This window comes from Poromitra crassiceps (assembly GCF_964638095.1).
Source record: "Poromitra crassiceps genome assembly, chromosome: 3".
Lineage (NCBI taxonomy): Eukaryota > Metazoa > Chordata > Actinopteri > Beryciformes > Melamphaidae > Poromitra > Poromitra crassiceps.
Genome location: NC_139625.1, coordinates 72,225,933 through 72,253,862, shown reverse-complemented (window position 1 = coordinate 72,253,862; position 27,930 = coordinate 72,225,933). Strand labels below are relative to the sequence as shown.

General features: G+C 43.0%; 1 protein-coding gene across 1 annotated transcript in view; it reads right to left on the bottom strand.

Moving 5' to 3' along the window:
* The window catches only part of LOC310774143 (glycerol-3-phosphate dehydrogenase, mitochondrial-like), a 41,761-nt gene that overhangs the window by 7,755 nt on the left and 6,076 nt on the right, over window positions 1–27,930 (bottom strand). Inside the window, exons 3-14 of the mRNA XM_083634217.1 lie at window positions 24,964–25,135; window positions 23,094–23,218; window positions 22,731–22,828; window positions 21,711–21,874; window positions 17,800–17,964; window positions 16,720–16,864; window positions 13,011–13,204; window positions 12,364–12,498; window positions 12,064–12,239; window positions 8,326–8,457; window positions 6,953–7,111; window positions 103–215 (exon numbers count right to left, since the gene is read on the bottom strand). Coding sequence (XP_083490343.1) covers window positions 103–215; window positions 6,953–7,111; window positions 8,326–8,457; window positions 12,064–12,239; window positions 12,364–12,498; window positions 13,011–13,204; window positions 16,720–16,864; window positions 17,800–17,964; window positions 21,711–21,874; window positions 22,731–22,828; window positions 23,094–23,218; window positions 24,964–25,135 — 1,778 coding nt within the window. The remainder of the gene's footprint in view (window positions 1–102; window positions 216–6,952; window positions 7,112–8,325; window positions 8,458–12,063; window positions 12,240–12,363; window positions 12,499–13,010; window positions 13,205–16,719; window positions 16,865–17,799; window positions 17,965–21,710; window positions 21,875–22,730; window positions 22,829–23,093; window positions 23,219–24,963; window positions 25,136–27,930) is intronic.

The following is a 27,930-nucleotide window of genomic DNA, read 5'->3' as shown; positions in this document are numbered from 1 at the left end:
CATTAGTGTTTTGCTTGCACCTGTGTTTACCCTGCCTTTTCGACACAAAATGGCCCCCGTGAGAAGGGTCTATTGAGGCTGGATGAGGATTGGGATAATTACCGGATTACTTCCTGGTAGTCCAGGTTGATCTCGGAAGTCTTGGTCAGCTGCTCAGAGCGAGACCTGTAGCCCATCTCAAGGTACAGGAACTTCTTCGCTGCTTCAAGCTCCGCCTGCATGAGAGCGAGCAGGCAGAAATCAGCTTGTTGTGATACTGCCAGTATGAGTCAGCATTAGCATCATTTTCAGTCCGCTAGCACAGCAATAAAAGCCCTGAGGGCATTTGTCTTTACCGTGATTATGGGTACAAAGGGTACATGACGCACCTGGTTGGCATCGCATTGAAGTCATAAAGATGGCAAACCCCTTTTTATTGATAGTTGACAGAGAGAGACAGTAAAGACTGGGAGAGGCAGAGAGACAGAGAGAGACAGTAAAGACTGGGAGAGGGAGAGAGACAGTAAAGACTGGGAGAGGCAGAGAGACAGAGAGAGACATTAAAGACTGGGAGAGACAGTAAAGACTGGGAGAGGCAAAGAGACAGAGATAGACATTAAAGACTGGGAGAGGCAGAGAGACAGAGAGAGACAGTAAAGACTGGGAGAGGGAGAGAGACAGTAAAGACTGGGAGAGGCAGAGAGACAGAGAGAGACATTAAAGACTGGGAGAGACAGTAAAGACTGGGAGAGGCAAAGAGACAGAGAGAGACAGTAAAGACTGGGAGAGGCAGAGAGACAGAGAGAGACAGTAAAGACTGGGAGAGGGAGAGAGACAGTAAAGACTGGGAGAGGCAGAGAGACAGAGAGAGACATTAAAGACTGGGAGAGACAGTAAAGACTGGGAGAGGCAAAGAGACAGAGAGAGACATTAAAGACTGGGAGAGGCAGAGAGACAGAGAGAGACAGTAAAGACTGGGAGAGGGAGAGAGACAGTAAAGACTGGGAGAGGCAGAGAGACAGAGAGAGACATTAAAGACTGGGAGAGACAGTAAAGACTGGGAGAGGCAAAGAGACAGAGAGAGACATTAAAGACTGGGAGAGGCAGAGAGACAGAGAGAGACAGTAAAGACTGGGAGAGGGAGAGAGACAGTAAAGACTGGGAGAGGCAGAGAGACAGAGAGAGACATTAAAGACTGGGAGAGACAGTAAAGACTGGGAGAGGCAAAGAGACAGAGAGAGACATTAAAGACTGGGAGAGGCAGAGAGACAGAGAGAGATAGTAAAGACTGGGAGAGGCAGAGATACAGAGAGAGACATTAAAGACTGGGAGAGGCAGAGATACAGAGAGAGATAGTAAAGACTGGGAGAGGCAGAGAGACAGAGAGAGACAGTAAAGACTGGGAGAGGGAGAGAGACAGAGAGAGACAGTAAAGACTGGGAGAGGCAGAGAGACAGAGAGAGACAGTAAAGACTGGGAGAGGGAGAGAGACAGAGAGAGATAGTAAAGACTGGGAGAGGCAGAGAGACAGAGAGAGACAGTAAAGACTGGGAGAGGGAGAGAGACAGAGAGAGACACAGTAAAGACTGGGAGAGGGAGAGAGACAGTAAAGACTGGGAGAGGGAGAGAGACAGTAAAGACTGGGAGAGGGAGAGAGACAGAGAGAGACAGTAAAGACTGGGAGAGGCAGAGAGCCAGTAAAGACTGGGAGAGGGAGAGAGACAGTAAAGACTGGGAGAGGGAGAGAGACAGAGAGAGACACAGTAAAGACTGGGAGAGGGAGAGAGACAATAAAGACTGGGAGAGGGAGAGAGACAGTAAAGACTGGGAGAGGGAGAGAGGCAGAGAGAGAGTAAAGACTGTGAGAGGCAGAGAGACAGAGAGAGATAGTAAAGACTGGGAGAGGCAGAGAGACAGAGAGAGACAGTAAAGACTGGGAGAGGGAGAGAGACAGAGAGAGACAGTAAAGACTGGGAGAGGCAGAGAGCCAGTAAAGACTGGGAGAGGGAGAGAGACAGTAAAGACTGGGAGAGGGAGAGAGACAGAGAGAGACACAGTAAAGACTGGGAGAGGGAGAGAGACAATAAAGACTGGGAGAGGGAGAGAGACAGTAAAGACTGGGAGAGGGAGAGAGGCAGAGAGAGAGTAAAGACTGTGAGAGGCAGAGAGACAGAGAGAGATAGTAAAGACTGGGAGAGGCAGAGAGACAGAGAGAGACAGTAAAGACTGGGAGAGGGAGAGAGACAGAGAGAGACAGTAAAGACTGGGAGAGGCAGAGAGACAGTAAAGACTGGGAGAGGGAGAGAGACAGAGAGAGACAGTAAAGACTGGGAGAGGCAGAGAGACAGTAAAGACTGGGAGAGGGAGAGAGACAGAGAGAGAGAGAGAGTAAAGACTGGGAGAGAGAGAGGGGGAGGGGGGGTGACAACGGTCCTATAGGCCGGATTTGAACCCAGGACGTTATGATCTTACAAGATATTTTGTTTTTTACACGTTGATCAAAGAACAGGAGAAAAGAACAATGGTTGATAACTAAACATCTGTGCTGATATGACAGGCCGATTTAATTATGCCTTGCTTTAATTATGCCTAAATGCTTGACAAAATCTGACATAAATAAAAAGATGGCATGTTTTACATAACCTAAGATGAAGTCGTTTTCTTATGAAAAGCATTGTATTTGATGTTCTCTGAAATTAGGTGGGGAAAAATGTGTGCGTAGCCGTATTGGCAATCGGCTAAAAAGAGTTGGGAAATAACGGCATATCTGCAAAAAAAACAATATGGTGCATCCCTAACAATACTGTAGAATAAATCCAGACATAAAGTACATGGGTCGCTGCCTGACAAAACAGCACCTGGACACACTAGCATTGCCTGAAATTGCTAGAAAATCACAGATCAAGTCCATGTATGCAGTTACAACGAATAGGTTAGAACACCAAGTCATACAGAGGGAAAAGAAAACAGGAGGTGGAAGATAAGGATGAAGTATGTTTTCACATATTTATTATGTCTGCATACTTTCATGTAGGGCCATATGATTTCCGCAAAATGGAAAAAACGGACGGAATCATGGAATTTGGTAATAAAAATGGAATAAACTGTAAAACATGGAATATTGCAGAATTTTTCCATAATTTGTCTGGAATTGGTAAATGGACTGTATTTATAGAGCGCATTTTATATAGTCTATCGACTACCCAAAGCGCTTTTACATGAATACCTCACATTCACCCATCTACAGTGTCTACAGCGTCGTCGGGAGTTCAGTGTCTTGCTCAAGGACACTTCGACACACTACCGGGAGGAGCCAGCCTCGAACCGGAAACCTTCTGATTCCCAGGCGACAGCTCTACCTCCTGTCCTGAGCTAATGCCGCCTCGGAAATTGATATAAGTAGGCTTGATTATCAAAATCAAAAGTAGACCTAATTATTGTATTAACCGAAATGATTTCATAATTGTAAAATAGGCCTAGATAAATTATTCTGTTTTCACTTAGGGTGTTTTGAGAGAGAGAGAGGGGGGGGGGGTAATCTTGCATGGGACCCTTACATTACTTCACAGCTTGGTTTTCACTTTGAGGAACATATCGAAGAGGCTGTCTGAGAGAGCCAAGTCATCAAAAAAAGAAAAGAATACCGATCGTAACCCCTAAATTAAAATTAAAATGGAAAAAACTGAATTAGGAAAATAAAATAAAACAGAATTTGGGGGGGGGGGGGATAAAATGGATTTCATATGGCCCTAAACCTTTATGTAGGCCCTCAATCTTACAGTATGTAAATTATTAAATTACTACTACTACTTCATATAATCCAGTTCTTGTAAACCACACTTGTTCCACTCAAATCAGCTTGGTTCAGGAATCCTCTGGAATCAAGCAACATGATCAAGTAGAGTGATCTGGCTTTTTGTTAAGATATTGTCTATCTTTACTCACAAGTGAAATTGGAAACAAGTACATTTATTCTATAAATCACCCAATTGCATGATTCTTTCTACTTGGTCTACAAAAAGAAAAAAAGACAATGCAACATTGACTAACTGTTTACTTTAGAGAGTGATTTTTGTAGTGATTTGTTTCCATTGGTAATCAAGGAAGACTTGAATCGGGGGGAGAGTTCACAGATGAACAGTTTTCATGCACAATCACACAGTCTCATGATCCATGTGCATGCATGTGTACGTACGTATGTACGTCGGACACACACACACACACACACACACACACACACACACACACACACACACACACACACACACACACACACACACACACACACACACACACACACACACACACACAGCTGTATCCCCTTGAGAGGGGATAAAGGGTGTGGATCCCTCCTCCATTGTATACCGATCTTAGAAGAATCACTGCCAGGATTTCAAAGCCCACCAGGGATTAAAGCATTATGTAAACCAAACAGGTTTTCTGGAACAAGTAAATATATAAGAGAAACCAGTACAGTACAGTATAGTATAGTACAGTACAGTACAGTACAGTGAGTAAGACTGACTGTCTATACCAGGGGCACTCAATTAAAATTCATAGAGGTCCAGTTAGAGAAAACGTCCTCAAGCAAAGGTCCAGAACATTGTAATGTAGCTTGCGTTATGATTCAGTGCCATTGAACTTAGGCTACTTCAATGATTGCAGTAGCCTAAGGCCTTGGCCACACTGATCCGTGGTGTCTGTCCGTGTGCGTTCATTTCTCTGTTCACTTCCATTCATTTTCAATGACAGCTGTCCGACTGTCCGTGGGGCACTCAGAAGCGTACGTATCCAGCAAATTTGCATACGTTTTGATGGACAGAAAGTTGAAGAGGGATGAACTTTTTCTGGATGGACGTATCGGATGGTCGGATGGTCGGATAGTCACTGTCCGTTTAGCCAATCAGAGTCGAGGTCTCGAGAGGAGGCGTTCCGAGATTTGTTTCAACTTTTCAAAGATGGCGGCCGAGGCGGTGAAGGAGGCTAATTAATAACGTACTCGCTTGATTTTACACAGCAGAGCCGAAATTGTAACATAGCAACGTTGGTCCACAAACGTTGCTATTTTACAATTTTTTGGGAGATCGGGTTGCAGTCAAAGAGGAGTGCACAGACACTCCCCCAGCCACAGCCACACACAGACCCTCACGTGACGTTACGTTAGTCTGCCAGTCATACTCATGTCATGACATGTAGCTTTCCGACACATCTGCCTATTAAAACAATGCATCGGACAGACATCTGTCCGTTCAATAATTCTGTCCATTTTCTGACGGATCAGTGTGGCCAAGGCCTAATGGTACAATGTCTGTATGTAGTCAACGACTGACTGTTAAATAAAAATAAACATCAACAATGTTTATTTCGTTTTCATATTTAACTGGATTAATTATAAATAACTAGCCTACACTAATAATAAATACATGTTCTTTTCTCATTTCAAGTAAAATAATGGCTGCATTTAAAAATAACATACAACAGAGTGCTTTGGGAAAATGTGCATCTTAAAAGTGCTTTCATTTTAGAAAGAAAATCTTCTTTTCTTCCCTTAACTCCACCTTTTCTCTTGAGAGAAGTGAGCTCCCTATCTATCTATCTATCTATCTATCTATCTATCTATCTATCTATCTATCTATCTATCTATCTATCTATCTGTCTGTCTGTCTGTCTGTCTGTCTGTCTGTCTGTCTGTCTGTCTGTATCTATCTGTCTGTCTGTCTGTCTCTATGTATCTGTCTGTCTGTCTGTCTGTCTGTCTGTCTATCGATCGTTCGCAATGCAAACGTCACATGCCGTTGGGCAGTGAATGTGTGAGTGTGCCCTCAGTCTGGATTTGAGTGTGTTTGCTCGTGTGGCGCTTTCACAGACAGCTTAGGATCGCATCGCACTTCACATGAGACATACTGCCTGGTTTTGAACTGCCTGTGAGAACAATGAATGAACATCTAAGAGTCTGCCTGCTCCAGATTAAAACAAAATCTTTGTTTTTGCGGTCTACTCGTTTCTTTTGAGCACGCCATGTGAAATTACTTATATCTCTCGCATATCTCCGAGTCTCTCGTCTCTACTTCGTCCATGTGTCACTGACACTCTCTCGCCTGCAGCACTGGAACCGACTGAAACAGGCAGAATCGAATCGGATATTTGATTGGCTGAGTAGCATCACATGTGATGATTTACAGAGCATGCATTGGTCTGGGAGCTTCCTGGCAGATAAACCAGTACCGTAAAGGGTAGAAAAGCATGTACCGGTTAAAAAAGAAAAGCTCCGTGAAATGTAACAATTCTCAATGATTTATAGGTTATAGGGCTCGGTCCGGATAGGACGGCGTCTGGGTCCGGATGCGGACCGGAGTTCGGACTTTGAGGATCGCTGAGTCTATACTAATAGAATGGCTGGGCCTTGTAATATTCAATTGAGTAAGTGTCAAGCAAAGAGGTAGTTTTTGTTTCACTAGTTTTAAGAAAAATCTGATTTTGCAACTAAATGAATCAGCTGACAGCCCGCTGGATCAGTGTTGAATCATTCACCAATCACATCCATTCTCACAAGGCAGTCCATTTAAATATGGCCCTCTTCTACACTAGTCTTTGCTACTCTAATGCTGCCACATCACTGCTGCTGCTGCAAAGCTTGGCCTCCACCAGCCCAGCCGCCACCTTTCTAGTTCAGAGTCTTGCATGGCTCAAAGGTTAAACATAATGTCTTGCCTTGGGCTCACTTTTGTATACCCATGGGGGGATTCTGCATTGTGCTCCCTATAGCTTAGCATGCTGTTTGGCTAATCCAGGGAGCATCTTCTGTAAAGCCATCAGCGCCAAACATAACTGTATTTCCATTTGTTGCAATACATGGTTAAATCTATGACGAGTGTTCCTGACTGAAATTACATCTTAAGAAGGGGATTGTGTGTGTGTGTGTGTGTGTGTGTGTGTGTGTGTGTGTGTGTGTGTGTGTGGTGCCAAATCGTACCGTCCTGCGCTCCTGGCTCCAGTCCAGTTGTTTGGCCATGATCTCCACGATGCGCGGCAGGGCTTCGTCTGCCGCCTGCACGTTCAGGAAGCCCAGGCGCGTGCGGCGGGCGATGACATCGATGGCTGTGCAGGCGTACTCCTTAATGGAGTACAGCACCTGCCATGGAGAAACGGCGCACACACGCTCTCAGACTAGGAAGACTACAGGGTGTTTATGCCTCAATAATATTGTAATGTGATACTTATTGATCCCAGCTGAGAAATGTTCTTTCTACAAAACAGCCAACACTGTTTCACTTTTCAACTGTTTGCCTGAATTATGTGATAAAATCTCAAAGTAAAGCTAAGATCAAGACACTATCACTTGATTCTAGGGGTTTCACAGATTAGTCGACTATCAAAACCACTAGTCGAAACTGTGCATCATAGTCGACTAATCGTTCACATGGTTTTAGGAATAAACAATATAAATAAATAAATGAATGAATAAATAAATAAATAAATAAATAGAACATAGATTTGTTCTATGTTATGCCATGTTAAAGACTCCCGTCTATGTTGTTACTGCAGTCAAACAGTCGATATCTCCAGCTCATACAAGTTGCTGGGGGAAAGCGGGTCATTTGTAAAGAGCCTCCCAGAGCCAATCAGGACTCTGCTATTTCACATACCCCCAGATTGGTCCCACCTACATTTGTTCACCCTTTATTGTCTTTTTGACGAGAATTGATCATTCTTATTGTTTAAAAAAAGAGAAAGATATATCTCCTGCGGCGAGTTGACTACTTTTTGGGAGTAGTCGATGCCCTACTTCAGAGATTTTCAAAGTGGGAGGCGGGCCTCCCCAGGGGGGCTCCAAGCAGTTTCAGGGGAGGCTCAGTGAATGGAAGTGAAAAAATATTACATTCATCATCAAAAGGAGATCACATAAAACAGCCTAAATGTGTGTGATTTGGATAAATTTTACTGTTTTTCCCCACCTTGCCAGAGGCAGAAACTAATAAATGCCATCAGACAGACACTTGTTTTATGTATTTGGTGTAGTCTGAAGGATGTCAAACAGCAATATCAGGCTATCCTGGATCAATTGTTGAGTATCTATGGGATCAAATAACAAAATCATGATCCCATAGGCTTCCAGGAATTAAGTGAGCTCCTTTTTCCAAGCTTTGTCTGGGGGGAGGCCCACAGTCTCAGACTTTGAAAAAACCCTGCCTACTTGATTCAAGAAAATTATGGGTTTGAGAAGTGAAGTTACACTGGAAACAAGTGCAACCATCATCCCACTAGCAGACTATTTCACTTGTATGGCGACAACATTGAAGAGTAGATAAATTAAGACATTGTACAGTATGACAGATCGTACTTTACCTCGGCCTCAATGTAAGGGAACTCAGACACCAATCTGGTCCCGACTATTGGCCATCTCTTCCCAGTGACCTGGGCCATCTTGGCCACGTCGAACGCCTTTCCTCCGTATGTCGATGCCAGGTGCTGTGCGACCTGTGGATTCAGACGAAGATACAAGAAATCATATAACACCATGTGCTGTCCTGAGGAATTCAATTTGCAAGGCCAATTGTGATTATTTAACCGAATATTTGAATTGTGAGTTTTTCTTTCTAAAATTTCTAGAACTTTAAATTTGTAGTGATTTAAGGTTTTTAAATCTCTACATGTGCATACACAGTCATGCTGTTCTACCTTTCTCTTAAGCAATTCTGTGATTTGGAAATTGCAGAGGTTCATGTTGCGATCTAGATCGTTTTTTTTTCAATTAACTGTTCAGCTCTACATACAACCTGTCCCAAATGAAGCGTGAAGAGTCAGTGATTAGTTGAGTTTTAAGCTCTGCTGGAATGGTGCTGTTACTGTAACTATTCCAGTTTATTATAAATCATCACGGCAGACTAGAAATATTTACAATAAAAAAATACTATTACTGTTACTAAAAGTACTACAATAAAAACTATTAATAGTCATAGTTATAGAAGTAATGCTTTCAGTAATATGGTGCTTATTCAATGAGTTTGACCATGACAACAGGCTATTGTTCTTAACTCTAACATGAGGATGGTAACAAGTTGTGCACGCATCTACTTTTGGTCCTATCCATACAAAATTAATGAAGGCATTGGTAAGATGTTGGAAACAGGTTAAATAAAGCTGATTGTAATGGCAGCTGCTGGTATTCAGATGATTGATTTCATCACTTTGGAGCTAAACGCTAAGCGTTAGCGTTGTTTCGTCGATGAGGTGTCATAATGCTTCGAGAAAACCAAAGGGCTATTTGCTATTCAGATGGCTGGCTTGCCGATCATGTGAAAGGGCAAATGCTGTCCAAATATCAACAGTGACCTTTTAGCAATATTCTACAGAACAGCACAGCCGGCACAGAAAGCCTCTAATGAGGAGTAAGTATACTGTGGGTACTTGGTACTGCAGTCATCTTCCCTCCTGCTCCTGGAACATGGTGCTATTCAAGTGAATGAAAACGCAGGGCTAATTATTGGAAGGGTAGTGTGAAGATGACTTGTAGCTTGATGTAAATCAATGTGCCCTTACTTAATGCCATTGATGAAACTTACAGCGTGATGTACACTTCAATGTATGTCCAGTCGTTTGGCCCACGGAAATGTCAGCATCGTTACAATACAGAGCAGCCTTAATGTCAGCTCCACTGCTCCCTAGTTAGCTGCTAGTGGGGTGAGTGTGCTTTTACACATGCAAACATCTTCACTTGGCTCTGGGGCCATTCGGCTGACAACCGGCTGCCAGCCAAGAACGCTGGCAGATTAAACAAAGATAAAACAGAAACTTAACTTAATATACTTAAAGTCGAGCTGAACCCAAAAATGACTTTTATTTTCTTTTAGTTCAAATACCTGGGTATGCAGTGCACCTATTTAATAATGTATGCAAAAAAAACAATCACAACAATCTAATTTCTTTAGTTTTTCCACACTTTTTCACATCAAAAGTTCATTTTTCAAGATTTCATTGATAACAGTAATGTACAGTTTGCTGACGTCACCTAGTACTATCAAATTTCTACCCCATTTCAACCAATCATATCACGACATGCAGCTGTCAATCAAATCTTCATTTCAGGATAATTTTCTCTTCCAAATGAAGTAGAAAATGGCGCCTAGTGCCCATCTGGCAGAATTCCTATCCCATAAACTAACTACTAACTTGGTCAATTGTATGAAACATGAACAAAAAACAAAAACTATAATCTCTAAGAATGCAAAGAAATGTAACTGGCTCGTTAAAACGCGCATTCCATATCGTATTTACAGCAGCGATAATGGGGCGCGCATCCGAGAGCTTGGTTGTCAGGGGTCGCACTTCGGAGATTCCAGGCCGACGTGCTGCACTCTCCGCTCGGCAACACGAAGGCAGCTGGCTGCCTGCGGCTCGCTGAGCTCCACTCAGCCACTAACCTCCCGTCAAAAGGCTCTTCCCGAGGGGATGAGCGCCACAACACACTGAATCCCACTCGATTAGGAGGCGGAACACACCAGAATGGCCAAAGCCCAATCCAGTCCCCAGAATTGTCAAATAAAATCATCGACATGATACTATGACCCGCCTCTCAACCTGTCATCTTAGACAAACTATGTTTTCATTCTGAAACGGACTCATATGCACGTGACGAACGGGTTCAGTTCGACTTTAAACTTAACATAACCTAACCTAACCTAACCTAACATAACATAACATAAAAAAAGATGCATTGAGATCAGCAACTAGATAACTACTACCTTAGAAAAGTAGCTGGGCAGTAGGCCCTACTACAAAAACCAAAGGCACTCAGTTTCCAAGTTAAAAAGCCTTTATTTAAGAATGCGTGTCGGCAGTACATCTGCCTTCATCAGGGGTAGGTTAAAATCATCAGTACACAGGTGTGTTAAGAGTGATCAGGGGCCAATCAGCCGACCAATCACTAGACATCATACCAGACAATTATGCAATCAAGAACACAAATACGCCATCCGAACAGCCAATGAGAACTACCCCATGGCAATGCACTATAAGGAGGCAGGACATGGTAGCGCAGACACTCTTAGAGCTTGTGTCATTGAAGTGATACATGAAAACAAACTGGGAGGGGACCGTTTAAAGTATCTTCTACAACGAGAGTCCTTTTGGATTTACACTCTCAAAGCTACAGTCAAACCAGGACTTAATGAGGAGTTGGACCTTACCCCTTTTCTTTAATGCAGGCTGGGTATTTTCTTAATGCAGGCTGGGTATTTTCTTAATGCAGGCTGGGTATTTTCTTTAATGCAAGCTGGGTATTTCCTTAATGCAGGCTGGGCATTTTGTATTTGGTGTTTTGTGTGTCCCCCCCCCCTTCCCTCTCCCCCCTATGTTTTTAATCTTCACTGTCATGGACTAACTTTTTTGTCCTGACTTTGGCCATGGTCTATATTTTGTGCTTGATATTGCACTGCTTATGTTGTTGTTTGTTTTTTGTCTGAGTACAGGTTATATGGGTGCTTATTCACTGTCATCCTTGATTGCATAATTGTCTGGTATGCTGTCTAGTGATTGGTCGGCTGATTGGCCCCTGATCACTCTTAACACACCTGTGTACTGATGATTTTAACCTACCCCTGATGAAGGCAGATGTACTGCCGACACGCGTTGGGTTTAGCCATTCTTAAATAAAGGCTTTTTAACTTGGAGACTGAGTGCCTTTGGTTTTTGTAGTAGGGCTCACTGCCCAGCTACTTTTCTATTTTTCATAGATAACTACCTTATCTAGATAGCTATACAGTAGGCTAGTATGGCTAATTTAAACTTGGTCAGCTAGGCTAACTAGCTAACCTAGAACTTACTGTAGTATGGCTAGATTGCATTTGGTCAGTTAATAGCAGTTAGGCTTCATATAGTTATCTCATCTTCTCTTTTCTACTAGGCTTCAGTCTAACATTACTTAGCCAATAAAACTGGATCTTTGGCTCCTCCCAGTAAGGTTTAACTCAACAGGCCTGCCTCAGAGAAAATTGTTTGCATAACTAAAAATCCAACCTGGGTACTATATGAGGCATTGTGTATAAAAGCACAAAATGGTGCTCATTATCCACATATCTGCCCTACCTCGTTCTCCAGGCCGTAGTCCTGGACCAGGCGGATGTAGAGGGTGGGGGTCCAGTCCTTCCCACCCTCCAGCATCAGACCCACAGTCTTAGCCGGCTGCGCTGAGAGGCTGTGGGTTTTGACGGCTGCATCCAGCGTCTCTTCAGCCATGGACCGGTAGGTAGTCCACTTCCCACCTGAACACACACACACACACAAAATGTGGCACGTCAACATATCTAATACAGTATATAATATAGCATACCATAGCTTTGGTCCAAGATAATCCTTGCATGTTCACAGAGACTTAGAGCCACTGACCTGCGATGGTGACCATTCCACTTTCGCTGACGTTGACGATGTGGTTCCTACAGATGGACTGAGTGTCTTTGGAGTCGGGGTCAGTCACCAGAGGCCGGATGCCACTCCACGCTGCCAACACGTCTCCTCGACGCACTGCGGACCCAATACAGACAACACGCATGCACATAGGCACGTAGGCAGGCACACACGCACGCACACACAGACCAAATATCGATATTGATGTTGCAACAATATTGTAGAGATGACTATTGGTGCTTTCACAAAATGTTTACAATAAGATTTTTTATCATCAGTAATGTGGATATAATGACTAAGTGGGTAAAGGCAAATAATACACCAGATAGAATAGTCTGGTAAATTCAGAAAATTACGTCACTTTACTGTAACGCGGCCTTTAAAACAACACTTACTGTATGCCATAACACTATATTACAAAATATAAAATCTAAGAAGATATCTAGTCTCATATCACGATATCGATACAATATTGATCTATTGTGCAGCCCTAACCATTATTACCAGTTCATGAAAGCCTTTACATTTACTGTTCACAATTGTCCAGGCTTGGAAGGCAAAATTTCAAACTTTTCCACTCTTTCCGTGACCGTGGGAACCTTGAAAGGGATGAGATGGGGTTCCCGTACCGTTGACGTCGGGGCTGAGGTAGTTCCGGACCTCGGTCAGGATGAAGTTGATGTCCTCCTCGGTGGGGATGGGGTGTGCCGTCACGTTAGTGGGCGTGTCTGTCGTCCCGGCGATGGTCATCTTCTGCCAGGGCAGGAAGAAGATGACCCGCCCGTCACTGGTGGCCGGATCCAGCAGACCCATGTTGTCAGGACTGGAGGACAGAGTGGAGGAGGGACCGGGTTTTTATTAGTACTAGTAGTCGTAGTAGCCTAATTGTAGTAGTTGCATTAGTAGTAGTAGTACTGTAACAGTAGTAATTGCAGTAGTAGTATGAGTAATTGTGGTAGTAGTAAATTGTAGTAAGTCAAGTAGTAGTGCTAGCAGGGCTGGACCCGAATATTTATGATAATATTCAATTTTGGGATTCAGATATTATTATTATTTTTTTGCTACATTTCCCCCCCCCCTTGAATCAAATTGTACATTATCAGCTTTATTTTAGCATGCAAAAGTAGCGCGAGACCCATCCCTGGCTGTTCATTGGCTAATGAGTCTTGCATTTTGGTCCGCCGCTGACGCCACTCTCTCCCTAGAGGACACTAGTCAGAACGAGTGGATGTCAAGGAAATGTTTTGGCTGTCCTGAGTGGGCTACAAAATACAAAATCTGTGACGATAGTAGCCTTGCTCCCAGCCAATTAAGATGTATGCCATTGTTTCTAAATAACTGTCTGCGATCCCAGATGAGGTTGAAGTTGTCAATGTAGGAGACACAGTGGGCAGCGCAGGCTGATAAGAGCCAGGTGTGCAGACACAGTAGCCTGCTGAAACACATATCACCGCGGCCACAGGAGGGAAGGGTGGCAGATACACATTGATCCATAGGAAAATGGACAGAATTACTAACGGATAGATTTCTGTCCTTTGGGTTGTTTTGGAACGCGCAGTAAATTTTCTGTCCGTCAAAATGCACGGAAATCTGACTGAGATGGACATGTCATCAGCGCTGCCCAGACAACAGACAGCTCTCAATGAAAATGAATTGAAATGATCGAAAGATGGTAAGGATAGTAAGGAAGAGGTGAGGAAAGCGACAAACAGAATGTGAGGAGTTAGAGAGGAGAAGAAGGAAGAAGAGGAAGAGAACAGATAGACAAATGATAAAGACAGATAGGGGGAAGAGGAGGAGGGGAGTGGGGGCAGATAAGGCCAGGAGGAAGACGAGAGAATGGGACGAAGAGAATTAGGCGGTTGGCATTTCTGGCTCTGTTCAAAGGGCTCGCTCTCCCTCGGGTTTCACTCAATAAGCTTCGCTGAACTTTAAAACCCCCGACTTCAACAAAACCACCCGATTGCGCCGCTGTACCTTAAGTAGATTGTTCTATACAGTACATGTAAGGATAGGTCAGGGAATAGTTCCTATACATGTAAGGATAGGTCAGGGAATAGTTCCTATACATGTAAGGATGGGTCAGGGAATAGTTCCTATACATGTAAGGATGGGTCAGGGAATAGTTCCTATACATGTAAGGATGGGTCAGGGTCAGGGAATAGTTCCTATACATGTAAGGTAGGGGTGGGACAAAATATCGATACTCACGGTATCGCGATATTTCCACTTGCGATACGTTATCGATACACTGGCACCAAGTATCGATATGTTTATTATTATTTATTTATTTTTAATAAACAGGCTAAAATATTATGCTGTGTGTGGTAGTTGAAACATAGTTTCAAGTTGACGTTTATTTATGTTTGTAGTTGAAACAAAAACATAAATACTTTAGGCTACATGAATGGAAATGTTTGATCATTAACATCTACTTTTAGAAATTATATAGGTAGGTAGGTTATATAGGTTTTCTTGTTTTAATAATAATAATAAAAAGACTTAATGTGTAACTTTTCCTCCGTGGTATCGAAAATGGTATGAGTGAGTGAGTGAACTCTGAGAGAGTTCATGTCAATTCTGCTAATAAATACATAATACCTGCTTCTTGCCTTTTAGGGGTATTTTTTTCTCTTCAGTTACACAGATATCGTGATGTATCGTAGGTTAAATTTCTTCCAATATATCGATTATCGCAGAATCGCTGTATCGTGATAATATCGTTATCGAGGGCCAAGTATCGTGACCATATCGTATCGTGAGTTACTCCACGATTCCCACCCCTAATGTAAGGATGGGTCAGGGAATAGTTCCTATACATGTAAGGATGGGTCAGGAAATAGTTCCTATACATTTAAGAATGGGTCAGGGAATAGTTCCTATACATGTAAGGATGGGTCAGGGAATAGTTCCTATACATGTAAGGATGGGTCAGGGAATAGTTCCTACATGTAAGGATGGGTCAGGGAATAGTTCCTACATGTAAGGATGGGTCAGGGAATAGTTCCTACATGTAAGGATGGGTCAGGAAATAGTTCCTATACATTTAAGAATGGGTCAGGGAATAGTTCCTATACATGTAAGGATGGGTCAGGGAATAGTTCCTATACATGTAAGGATGGGTCAGGGAATAGTTCCTACATGTAAGGATGGGTCAGGGAATAGTTCCTACATGTAAGGATGGGTCAGGGAATAGTTCCTATACATGTAAGGATGGGTCAGGGAATAGTTCCTATACATGTAAGGATGGGTCAGGGAATAGTTCATATACATGTAAGGATGGGTCAGGGAATAGTTCCTATACATGTAAGGATGGGTCACGGAATAGTTCCTATACATGTAAGGATGGGTCAGGGAATAGTTCCTATACATGTAAGGATGGGTCAGGGAATAGTTCCTATACATGTAAGCATGGGTCAGGGAATAGTTCCTATACATGTAAGGATAGGTCAGGGAATAGTTCCTATACACATATATGACATACTGTAGGTCAGGGAATAATTACCCAGCTTTGTGTACGTATTGCCATCCCTACTAACTGAGATGCTGTAGAGTCCCCTATTTACACAAATGATATTCTGAAGTCAGGTATAATGAAATCCAAACGATCTCCTAAACAGCATTGAGTGAGCTCCATCCAGAGAAAGCTGGACTCACCAATGTTAGATATTTCCTCTCTCATGTCCATGTCTTTGGTTTCCTTTGTTAATATAAAGCATCACAAAGCGGCTGCTTGATAAACATGAGCGAGCTGTGTGAGATTTACTGACCTCACACTACAGGATTTCTGGGTATTGAGTTCAAACAGTAACCTCTTGCTGCTAATTGGAGCCATCAACATGTGAAGTTGTCTAGTGGAGCTTTAAGATTTGTGAGTTTATGAATCTCAAGTAAATCAATGATATCATCATCATCATTATCATCATCATCATATCATCATCATCATCAGAGTTTTGTCCTGGAAGTGATGCCACTCAACTGGAAGTAATGTCATCAGTGATGTCACTTGAGCAAATTGTGACATCATCAGTGATGTCATATGAGCAACTGTGATGTCATCAGTGATGCGAAGTTGTGAGATTATCAGTGATGTCATAATAACAAGTGAGCCCGCACAGCGGTTGAGCTGCAGGATGGGCGAGGGAGCAAGTGAGCCCGCACAGCGGTCGAGCTGCAGGGCGGTCGAGGCCGTGCAGCGGCCAAGCTGCATATGTGAGCTGCAGGGCCAGCTCGGCGAGCAGCGGGTGAGCCTAGGAATCGAGTGCGCGTAGCGTGCGAGATGCCTAGTGGTTTTAAAAGGACAAATATATACTGTAAGTTATTCGCTTTGGGCCGTACCTGTAGTAACCAGGGATGACGATGTGAACGCCGGCGCTGGGTTGGCAGATATTGTCAGCTTTCTGGTTGTCCATCTTCCTCAGCGAGTCTGTGAACGGTCCGGTGGCGTTGATCACACACTTTGCTTTCACGTCGAATTCCTCTCCTGTGAGGGTGAGGGGTAAAAACAAACAAACAAACAAAAATGGTCAAATGCCAGTGACATACCTGCCAATTTGGCTGTGAAAAAGATGGAGATTTTCTGGGGTATATCGGTGATTGGCTTATCCTCAATGTAACACCCCCCCCCACACCACAAATTAATAGAATAAATACAAGGATGTAGGCTACAGAAAATTATGTTTTCAGTGTTAAATTAATAACTCACAGTAAAATACATACCGATAATGATAAAATAAAATAAACATTCAACATGTACAAAAGATGTGATCAAAGGTGAACATCTAAAATTTACATCACAAAAATTATCAAGTGCAAACATTAAGAGTGTCAGTGAATATATGGTAGCTAGAAGTTCCATTCTGTGCTTCCACGGCTTGTTTGTGTTTGGCATCAATGTTTAGCATGTTTGCTAATGTCATTTTCCCCACCGTGTTCTATAGTGGGGAACATAATGGCTATATAGCTTGCAAAACAACATAGCCCGACATAGCTTGCAAAACACAGCTTGCAAAACATAGCTTGCAAAACGCATGGTATTTGCTAATGTGGCTAGCGGTTAGAAACGGGAGGAAGGTCTTGTGCTGAAATTTGGCAGCATAGCTTGAACGAGTGCAGTGACGCAGTTACGCACCATGCGTCACTCGTCACTGCCTCTGGGTTGGGTTGCCAGGTAGTACCAAGACACTTGTGACTTGTGAATGACATCACTGGTACACAACTTGACTCAAATCAACTCTCAATAACTGTCAAAATAAATGAATGCAAGTTTTCGGATATGTGTGAGATCACGTGCAAAATAAATCACCGTTGTTTTTTGGTGAAGTTCTCCTTTAAGGAGAAGGGGCACTCAATTTCTCATGAGGACTGAGGACTGAGGACCTGTGCATTATTAGGCCACACTGTCACCAGAGGGCTCACCTGTGATGACATCCCGGCAGTGGGCGCCGCACACCGTCTCCTTGCCGGTCTCCGGGTCGGTCTTCTTCAGCAGGTTAACCACCTCGGTGTAGTTGGCGATGGCGGCACCGTGGCGGGCGGCGGTGAGGGCGATGGCCAGGTTCATACGGGCGTCATTGTGCTGCCCTGACAGACAAGAGACGAAGAAGAAGAGAGTGAGAAAGAGTGAGAGCAATGGAAACAGGATGGGCTCAGAGGAGGAAGGAGAGGACAGAGGGTGAAAGGGAAGCTATGTTTGCTTTAGTTTTACATTTTATACATTTACATTTTACATGTACTGGGGAGAGATAATGTGATCCTCCCATGCGTTACGGTGAAACCCCTCGCTGTCAGGTGAAAAGAAGCGGCTGTATCAGAGGAAGCATGTGCTAGTCTATGGCTCTTGCCAGATTAGCAGAGGCGGTGGAATGACCGGGAAAGCAGGGGAAATTGACCAATGACAAATTTGCCAAATTCGGCACTGCACTCCCCTCAGCGCACTCCCCAAGTTTGAAGTCGATCCGACGAACGGTTCTCGAGATAGGTGAAGGAAAGTCAGACATACAGACAGACATACAGAATCGCCTTTATTAGATAGATAAAAATGTCACAGAATATTACTTTAAAGGATGGGTTTTCCGTGGGGAATATGAATATATATTAAATCTCACGCCCCTAAGGTTTTCGAATCCGTTGAAATTTTTGAAATTGGTGGTTTACTCACAGAGATATCAACCGAAATCCACTCTGTGTGTGGGGGGGGGGGGTGGGGGGGGGGAGGTGCGGGTGCGGGGACTCGAAATACTACATTTCCCACAATGCACTGGGCTCGCGTGGCCTTCGTTTTCATGCCCACCCCTCAGGCATTTGGCTGATATCAAACTCCAGTAGGTGGCGGTAATGCACATATATGTTTGCCAACCGCCATAAAACTCAAAGAAGAAGAAGAAGAAGGCTTCGACAATAAAAGATACAAAGAAGAAGAAATAAATCGAAAATAAAATTGCCTCCAAATTGCACCAAATGTAAACGGTAGTATATATGTCGGGAGATGTCTTCATAAAATTTTTTTCATGCATTTTAAGGCATTTTCGTAGGAGTTACGCGCATCTGATGTTGTAACTATTTTCTGTAAAAATGTGTAAAAACGGGTACATTGCTCAGCGTTGATTTCGTTACTTCAACCCACCTACTACTAGATGTAAAATTTGACGATCTTTCCAATGCCGCCAGTCCCGTGTCTATTAGTGCTTCCGTTCCCGAGATATGGTCTCTTTGCAAGGAACTATGGGAAGCTAATATTAGCTACAGCAGGCTAGGCGGTTGAAAAAGATGGCTGCCTTTTTGTTTTTGTCAAGGCCTCTGAAGGGGCGTGGAGGACCTCTAGAGGCGGGACCATGGCCAACAACAGTTGTAGTTCATAGGTGCACGACTTCCGCAAGGCGGGGGGTGACGCTCTGACGCGTTTTGCGTCAGAGCGACATGGAAATAATGTGATAGATGCTTGATAGGCATGGCAGTGAATATCCAATTTCAAAAATTTCAACGGATTCGAAAACCTTAGGGGCGTGAGATTTAATATATATTCATATTCCCCACGGAAAACCCATCCTTTAAGTGTAAACAAACGGTGGTGCGCTTTAAAACAGGAAGATGAACTGAGAAGGCAGAAACAGTCTGGACAGCTGTTTGACGCTCACTGCCCTTTCCATCAAATCATATTGAAGATCAGTGATTTTCCCTCATGGGAAAAAACACAGTTATTCCTCATAGAGAATATTCCGACATGCAAACAAACAAAACAAACCAATCAAACCAATCGCTCGCTCCCTGCCCCTCCCACAATGCTCTGTTTTGGCTGTCTGTGTTTGTGGGTTTACAGCTCCTGGTATCGCTGGCAGCAAGCATGGGGAGAGACATACTGTAGCTGCTGTACCTACAGCAGCATAGACCCAGCCCCATTTTCCAGCGCATTCCAGCCATATAAACAAATACCAGCCTCCCACACACCCAATTCAAAATGAGAGGGTCCCTGCTCCTTTATGCAGGATGAAAGAATTGCTCTGACTGTTGTTATTGTTGTTGTTGTTTTTGTTGTTGTCGGCGGTTTTGGTGGTAAGCTAGACAGAGAGAGGCACGGCTGTAGCAGGCAGCCGGTCCGACCGACGACGAGGCTCCTCTGTGCCCCACACCGCCGCCAGAGAAGGTCAGATTTTCGAAATGTCACGGCCGTGATTGTTCCAGACGGCATAATTGGAGAAAAGACGCCCCACCCCTCCGCCACCCCGGCCCCCTCGGAGCAGAGGATGGGGGGTGGTAAGGGGGTTGGAAATCAAACATAGACTACTTTGCACAAAGAAAATGTTCTCCCTTTTCCCCCTGCTGCAGTAAATCCAGTTATTTACATTCCAGGTACATTGAGCTTCATGTTTGTAGACCCATAAGGATATGGTATATATCCATTCAATATATATTAATGTTAGAAAGCATGAACAACTCCATCCACCAAAACGTTACCGTTTTGACTCATGGTATATAATCGCTGCAAAAACTGTAGCACCAACTCTTACCAAATTTGGTATGAGAGCACATTTTCTCACATGCTGGCCTGGGTGACTCATTTTGGAAAGAGATTCTTCAAGTAGTTTACTGCATATCAGAATATACTGCCATTTCAACAGCAAACACAAATGCATTTAAATTAGTTTTGTGATGAGACATTTCCCAACAACTCCTCCTTAAATGAGAACATCTTTAAACTCTGGTGCTAAACAAATGGTGACGAGCACCAAGAATTTAAATTAATATTGAATTAATCACTTATGTTCTAAAATTCCATATATCCATTTTGGATAGAAAAGTAGCTTTCCTGATGTTTATAATTCAATAACATAATTGTCAACCCAGGACTTAAATGACCTACTATCCTTTCAAAAGTACCATTGATGAATTTATTTTGGTGCTACTAATCATGTTGCAAGAATATGTCTAATATTCTTTTTTCATATCTCATTTTTGTGTGACTCTTGAATACCATTGGATAATACACAGTGACCCCTGGCAGACAGATTGCCGGCGGAAACAAAGTTGTTCTTTTCAGCGGTGGAAAGGAAACAGTGCCTGGGGAGAGAAGCTCCTCACACTCAGATGGATGCTTAGCATACGGTTGGTTCTCCTCAGCGCTCATCCAGGGAACACATAACCTTTGACCCCCGGGGCAGAGGGCGTACCACCGGCCCGTCAACACATTTTGTTAGGGACCAGTGGAGATGTGAAGGCCAGCGGCTACATTATGTCTGAACCCTTTTATACAAATCTGTGTAATCTTCATTGTTCTGTTTGGCTTAATCGTACACTATTTAGACAACCTACAGTGTGTTGTTATGTGAAAATTGCCTCTATATTGCAATTTATTCAGAATCCGGACTTACATAATTTGCACTGCATTTCCCAGAGATAACCTGTCAATCAACGAGTGTGGGTGGTTTACTTCAAATGAGGGGGAAAAAAACAGAACTAGAATTACAAAGGTGTTCGTGTAATGTTACGAGGTTATGGTCAAAGCACAGTTTCTACGTGCCTCGTGTCTACGTGTCGTGAGCCATTTCCATCAATAGCTAATAGCAGCAAAGTGAGTCAATGGAGAAGAATGGAAAGGGGCAACGAGGGGAATGGCAAGAGCAATGAAGACTACTTGTACTTGCTTATAGAAAATAGAGGAATAATGCAACAACAAATGAAGTGTCATTTTTTTGCATGATAGGTTCTACATGGAAATATCTTGTGTGTCTATCTGCATTTGAAACTCCACTTCACCGCTAATTTTAGACAAAGGCAAGACTTTAGCTAACCCCTGCTGGTGCAACTTGAAGCGCTATTGGGCAGCGACTCACCATCGTAGTAGACAATGGCTCCCACCAGCCTGTCTTTCTTCAGCATGGGGAAAAACTCCAGGGCCTTGGTCTTACTGAGGACGTAGCTGCTCTTCAGGCACTGACTCCCGGCCACCACGTCGTACATCTTGATACCGGCCCAGTAGTAAGGCAGCTGCCACCATCTTGGAAAGAGAAACACGATGACTAAGATGACATGGAGATCACAAACTGGATGTTCTATTTAAACCCCCTCAAACTAGTGTGAATATTGGTGTGGGTGTTTAAATGCAGAGTCTATGTGGGCGGCTGTTTACATACACTACTGCATGTCATTATCTGAGTGTACGCTGCAGTACTACATAATACTCAGAATGGCTAGAAATGAGTGCAATAATATGTGAATACATTATTGTTAAACTTCAGCATTATTTCATTTACCCCAAGTTAACACAATTAGAGAATGTAGAATAATTACTATTTTGATCATATTGTCACTGTTATCTACGCTAGTACGCTACTACTCCAGATAAACCGGTATGCAAATTCAAAAACACGTACAAAAATCCAAAGAAAATACAACAACCACGTTGTAAAAGACGAAACGCACTCCAGATATCCAAAGCAAATACTTTAACAGGAAACCAGCTGTAAAAAAAATATCTAAAATCCTCTGAGAGAATATTCACCAGCCACTTTCATAATTTTGACCGACAATTACATTTTTAGATCGGAATAGTCCCTCCAAAAAATGTGTTACCTGCCAAAGTAGCTGGTAATACAAACAAACCTACCAGCCACAGCGAGATGTATAAGCATTTGTTTGCTGGTGTTAATTTCAAAATGATGAAACATCTTCCTTATCTTATGTCTTCTTCACTTGACCGACGGAAAGCTTCACCCTCAACAGACAACATAGTTTTGGGCTGCGTGTGTTCTGTGATGTTTACTTTGTAATGTCTCTCCAGGCTTATCTTTGGCATTGTTGTGTGTATTTGAGCAGGGTTTTTGGCTGGCCAGCCGTATGAGTCAGACACTTACTTGTAAACAGGAAGCATGATGGGTAGTGGAGCAGATAGATGAGGAGCAATCTCCAGCAGGTTGGCCCGCTCATGGAGGGCTTCTTTCACCATCATGTACTGTTTCAGTAAGGAGAGAATGAGAAGATAAGGAAGATTTCCCATTTCTAGCCATATAATATTAGTGCTTCACACACAAAAAACTGCTGCGGATGACAAATTTAATGAAAATACAAAAACACTCCCCAAATCCCTCACCTTTTATCCACGACATCGATGGAGTATTTACATTTTAGGTATTTAGAAAACGCTCTTATCCAAAGTGAGTGCAAAATCAAGACAGCAGCACCCTGGATGGCATAGAATGGAAAGACGATCCACCTACCTGTTCATAATCCAGCTTCATGATGGCCTTCTGCAGGTAGCGGACCCCCCCGTGGATTAGCTTGGTACTGCGGCTGCTCGTGCCCGAAGAGAAATCGTTTCGCTCCACCAGGGCAGTTTTGAGGTCTGGAACAGAGAAGACAAATCAGTATTTCTACAACAGCATGAGTGAATACTGGATTCTGATTGGCTAGCAACAGTGGTAAATAGGCCAACAATCTACAGTTCGGCTCCAACCGCAGTATCACTCCGCTCCCTGATGAATGAAGAACACCTGTGCTGACTCCGCCCACTGTTAGCCTGTCAGTCTACAAATCTCTAACAAGGAAATGTCCGATTTCGTAGTAACGTTTGATTTACTGGGTGGATTGAGTTTTGAGCAGTGGTTAGATGAAGATGAAGGTGAAGTGAACAAAGAACGACATGGTGAAATTGGGAAGAGAGAACTGGCTGAGCTTGAGTTGTCACGGAGTGAACCTGGGACTATATTCTGTGGCGGAAGGATAAATGTATTCTGAAACCAGTAATGATTGTAAATAAATGAATTGAATGTTACAATTGTGTATTTTTTATATTATGTGGTAGCTATTGTAGAAAAGAAATTTACCACTCGAGGAAGGGGGTTGTGGCCACATTTACCACTGGTACAGGGTTTATGGCACTCGGCGAAATGTGGCCACAACCCCCTTCCTCTCGTGGTAAATTTCTTACACAGTCTGACTCTGCTACAATTAGTTATCAGATGCACAAGTTTTAATTTAATACCGAAAGGAAAGAAAGGGCTACCATAAGATGGGATGAAGTCCTATAAAATGCTGGTTGGTTTCACGTATTGTAGAAAGACCTTATTCCACTGTATTAACCTATGGAAAATTACTGTGAGTACACATTAATTAATTCGGTATGAAGTTCCTTAATACATAATGTACTTATAACAGATTACAAAGTTAGTTAAACAAACATTTTCTGAGGCTCTAGAGGTAAATGTGACTTAAAAATCAGTGGGCGGAGCCAAAGAACCAGCTTTTCGGAGCACAAGTTGGCGAACTGGCAAACTTGGCTAACTGGCAAATGGAATTGCAAAAGAGTTCCTCCTTTGCAATTCAAATTGAAATATTAAAAAACTGTAAATGCATGATTACCATTTCTCATTCATCCTTGACCATGAGAGTCATGATGTTGGAAGGTCAGCAGCTAGCTAACTAGCTTACCTAGATATCTACATGTACAGGCTAGTATGGCTAGTTTGAACTTGAAGGTTAGCTAGGCTAACTAGCTGGCCTAGATAACTTCATATATATAGATTGCATTTAGTCAGCATTAGGCTTTATAATAGTTTCAACCTCTCTTACTTTTGTCTCTTGTCTTTTTAACTGGCCTCAGTCTGACATTACAGAAAGTGTGTGTGTGTGTGTGTGTGTGTGTGTGTGTGTGTGTTTGTTTGTGTGTATGCGTGTGTGCGCGTGCGTGCGTTTGTGAGTGTGTGTGTGTGTGTGTGTGTGTGTGTGCTTGTGTGTGTAAATATTTGAGAAGTACTTGTAAATCTTAAACCTCAATCTTAGTTTGTACATACAAAGGTGCAACAGGACAATGCAAGTATAACCACATGCACTTTGTACTGTACGTGCTGTTACACCATTTTAAGTTCTTCATACATTAATAGATTTTCATTGAATCCTAGCATTATAGTGCACTTACAGTACATTTACAAGGTAACACATTGTAGATTGTTACCGGCTGGTCTCATGCCAACCTACACAGCTCCTTTCTCTCCATGAATCATGACTCAACCTGGTCATTTATAGAGCTGGTGACGTCCAGCGTGTGGGCAGTATGTGAGAGCAGCTACGGCCCGGAGGGGGTGAGCTTACTGCGTGTGACAGCGTCTAAGGCACATCCTGCGCCTGTGGCTCCTCCTCCAACAACCAGAACGTCAAACTCTTCCGTGTTCTGCAGGGCCGCCAGCTGGGCCTGCCGGGTGGGCAGCTCATCTGCAAATGGAACCTTCAGCTCTGCTTCGGCTGCCACGTGCGCTAACCGGGCCTGGATGAGACACACACACACACACACACACACACACACACACACACACACACGCACACACACACGCACACACACACACACACACGCACACACACACACACACACACACACACACACACACACACACACACACACACACACACACATATGCACACACATATGCACACACACACACACACACACACACACACACACGGACATGCATATGCACACACACACACACACACACACCAAAACTATCACACCTACTTATTATAGATTAACTTAAGGCAGGTTCTTCATATAGTCCTTGATTTGCTCCAATGTATTTCAAAATGTGTTTATATCAACTATATTATGTTAAATTCTAGATGAAATTGTAGGTTAAATTCTAGGTTAAATTCTAGGTTAAACTCTACAAATGTTATATATGCTTTCCTTGAAGTGCATTTTGAAGCATTATAAGCACATTGTAAACACATCACAAAAGTATTATGTGCTTATGCACTATTCTTGCATTATAATCACGGCAGGAAATACATGCATATTGACTTGCATGCATTTTAATACATTATGAATTTGGAATGAAATTATTATTAGCAATACAGTTGTCCAAGAAACTAATCCACCTCATACACACATTTTCCCTAAGTAGTATGTATGAATGGATATGAGTGGAAAAAAACAGCAGAAAGCAAAAACGCCTGTTTCCTGGTTACGAGAAGTCGCATGGCAACCAAATAAGAGATATAAGAATTATCAGCACAGTTTTGTTTGCACAGTCTGCTTTGCTGCAACTACCCTTTGTACTGTAGAAAGGATGGTTTGAATGTGCTTATTTGATGCCTTATAATGCCTGAAGTGAGGGGGGGGAAAATCCATAACACGTTAGATATTGATGAGTGACAAAGTGAGATTTACCACCCGAGTGCTGAGGGTATCTACCTGTTGAACATGCTCAATCAACCTTCTGTAACCCACAAAACGATCAAATTCGCCTTTGAACGTCCTTTATCCACATTGTTTGATTAGCAAATGCATTAAAGAAATGAATCACATCTGAATGAAAACACAGTCAGCTCCCCTTCGACACGAGGACGTCTCACTTCTAATGAAATATTTATTCATTTTTCTATTTAGCAGTTCAAGCTAAATGATTGCATCAAGCTGCTTTGAAGTCAATGTGCTGTTTGACTTGCAAATATTTGCGGGCGTTTGAAATTTAGGTCTGCAACAGCAAACAAGAAGACAATAATAATCATTGTCTATTTTTGAGGATGCATAGATAAACACAGCCACCGAATTAAGCACCAGCGTGCCCCTGCAATCAAGTGAAGTTGGTGAACGGCACAGCAAGGCCCGTGTTAACGAACAGACCAATCGGCCGCTGTCTTGAAAGCTTCCCAAAGCCATAGGACGGACATTCATCTCATTAGCATTGACATTTCTAGGATTAGAGGCATGCATGATTAATTACACATTATTGTCAGAACAATCATATTCCATCAGGTTGGACTTTTTGCTTACCAATCCGTGCTGGGTTGAGGGGACGTTGACGGGGGGAGACATTAGTGCACCAGGACACAAAACAAAGTTGACATTGACATTAGGACGAAGGGTGAAATAAAGCAGGACATGTAGTGGTGTGATGCGTTAAAACGACTGTAGCCCTGACTGACATGACATGTAGTGGTGTGATGCCTTAAAAAGACTGTAGCCCTGACTGACATGACATGTAGTGGTGTGATGCCTTAAAATACTGTAGGCCTGACTAACATGACATGTAGTGGTGTGATGCCTTAAAATACTGTAGCCCTGACTGACATGACATGTAGTGGTGTGATGCCTTAAAAAGACTGTAGCCCCCCTGACTGACATGACATGTAGTGGTGTGATGCCTTAAAAAGACTGTAGGCCTGACTGACATGACATGTAGTGGTGTGATGCCTTAAAAGACTGTAGCCCTGACTGACATGACATGTAGTGGTGTGATGCCTTAAAATACTGTAGGCCTGACTAACATGACATGTAGTGGTGTGATGCCTTAAAATACTGTAGGCATGACTAACATGACATGTAGTGGTGTGATGCCTTAAAAAGACTGTAACTCTGACTGACATGACATGTAGTGGTGTGATGCCTTAAAATACTGTAGGCCTGACTGACATGACATGTAGTGGTGTGATGCCTTAAAAAGACTGTAACTCTGACTGACATGACATGTAGTGGTGTGATGCCTTAAAATACTGTAGGCCTCACTGACATGACATGTAGTGGTGTGATGCCTTAAAAAGACTGTAGCCCTGACTGACATGACATGTAGTGGTGTGATGCCTTAAAAATACTGTAGGCCTGACTGGGGTCAGCTAAGGTCAGGGGAGACAGCTGTTTCCCACTCTCAAATGCAGCCAAGGCTCGGGGCTATTTGTGTATTTGTGACGATGCTCTGTGGCAGCACTTGGAGCGCTGACAACTGAAACAAACACTCATGAGACAGTAAACCATTTGTAGCCAGACAGTATTCCTGATACCAGTGGGATAATAACGTCAGACACCAGCCAGATGCCTGTACCGGTAAATCTATCTACCATTAAAACTCTGTCAATTGTCCTTCTTAATACTTCACACCATCCTCAGCAAATCAGGAAGTCCAAAAGCGGGTGGGGAGAGAGGGGAAAAAGTCCCATTGTGTTGACTTCCTTTATGTTATAAAACCCTGTTGATTATTTCAACCTACCTTATTAGGTTATTTTGAATAAGAAGCAAATAGAAGAACAAGCAGACGTCCTAAGACTCTCAAGCTGTCCTCAGTAAGG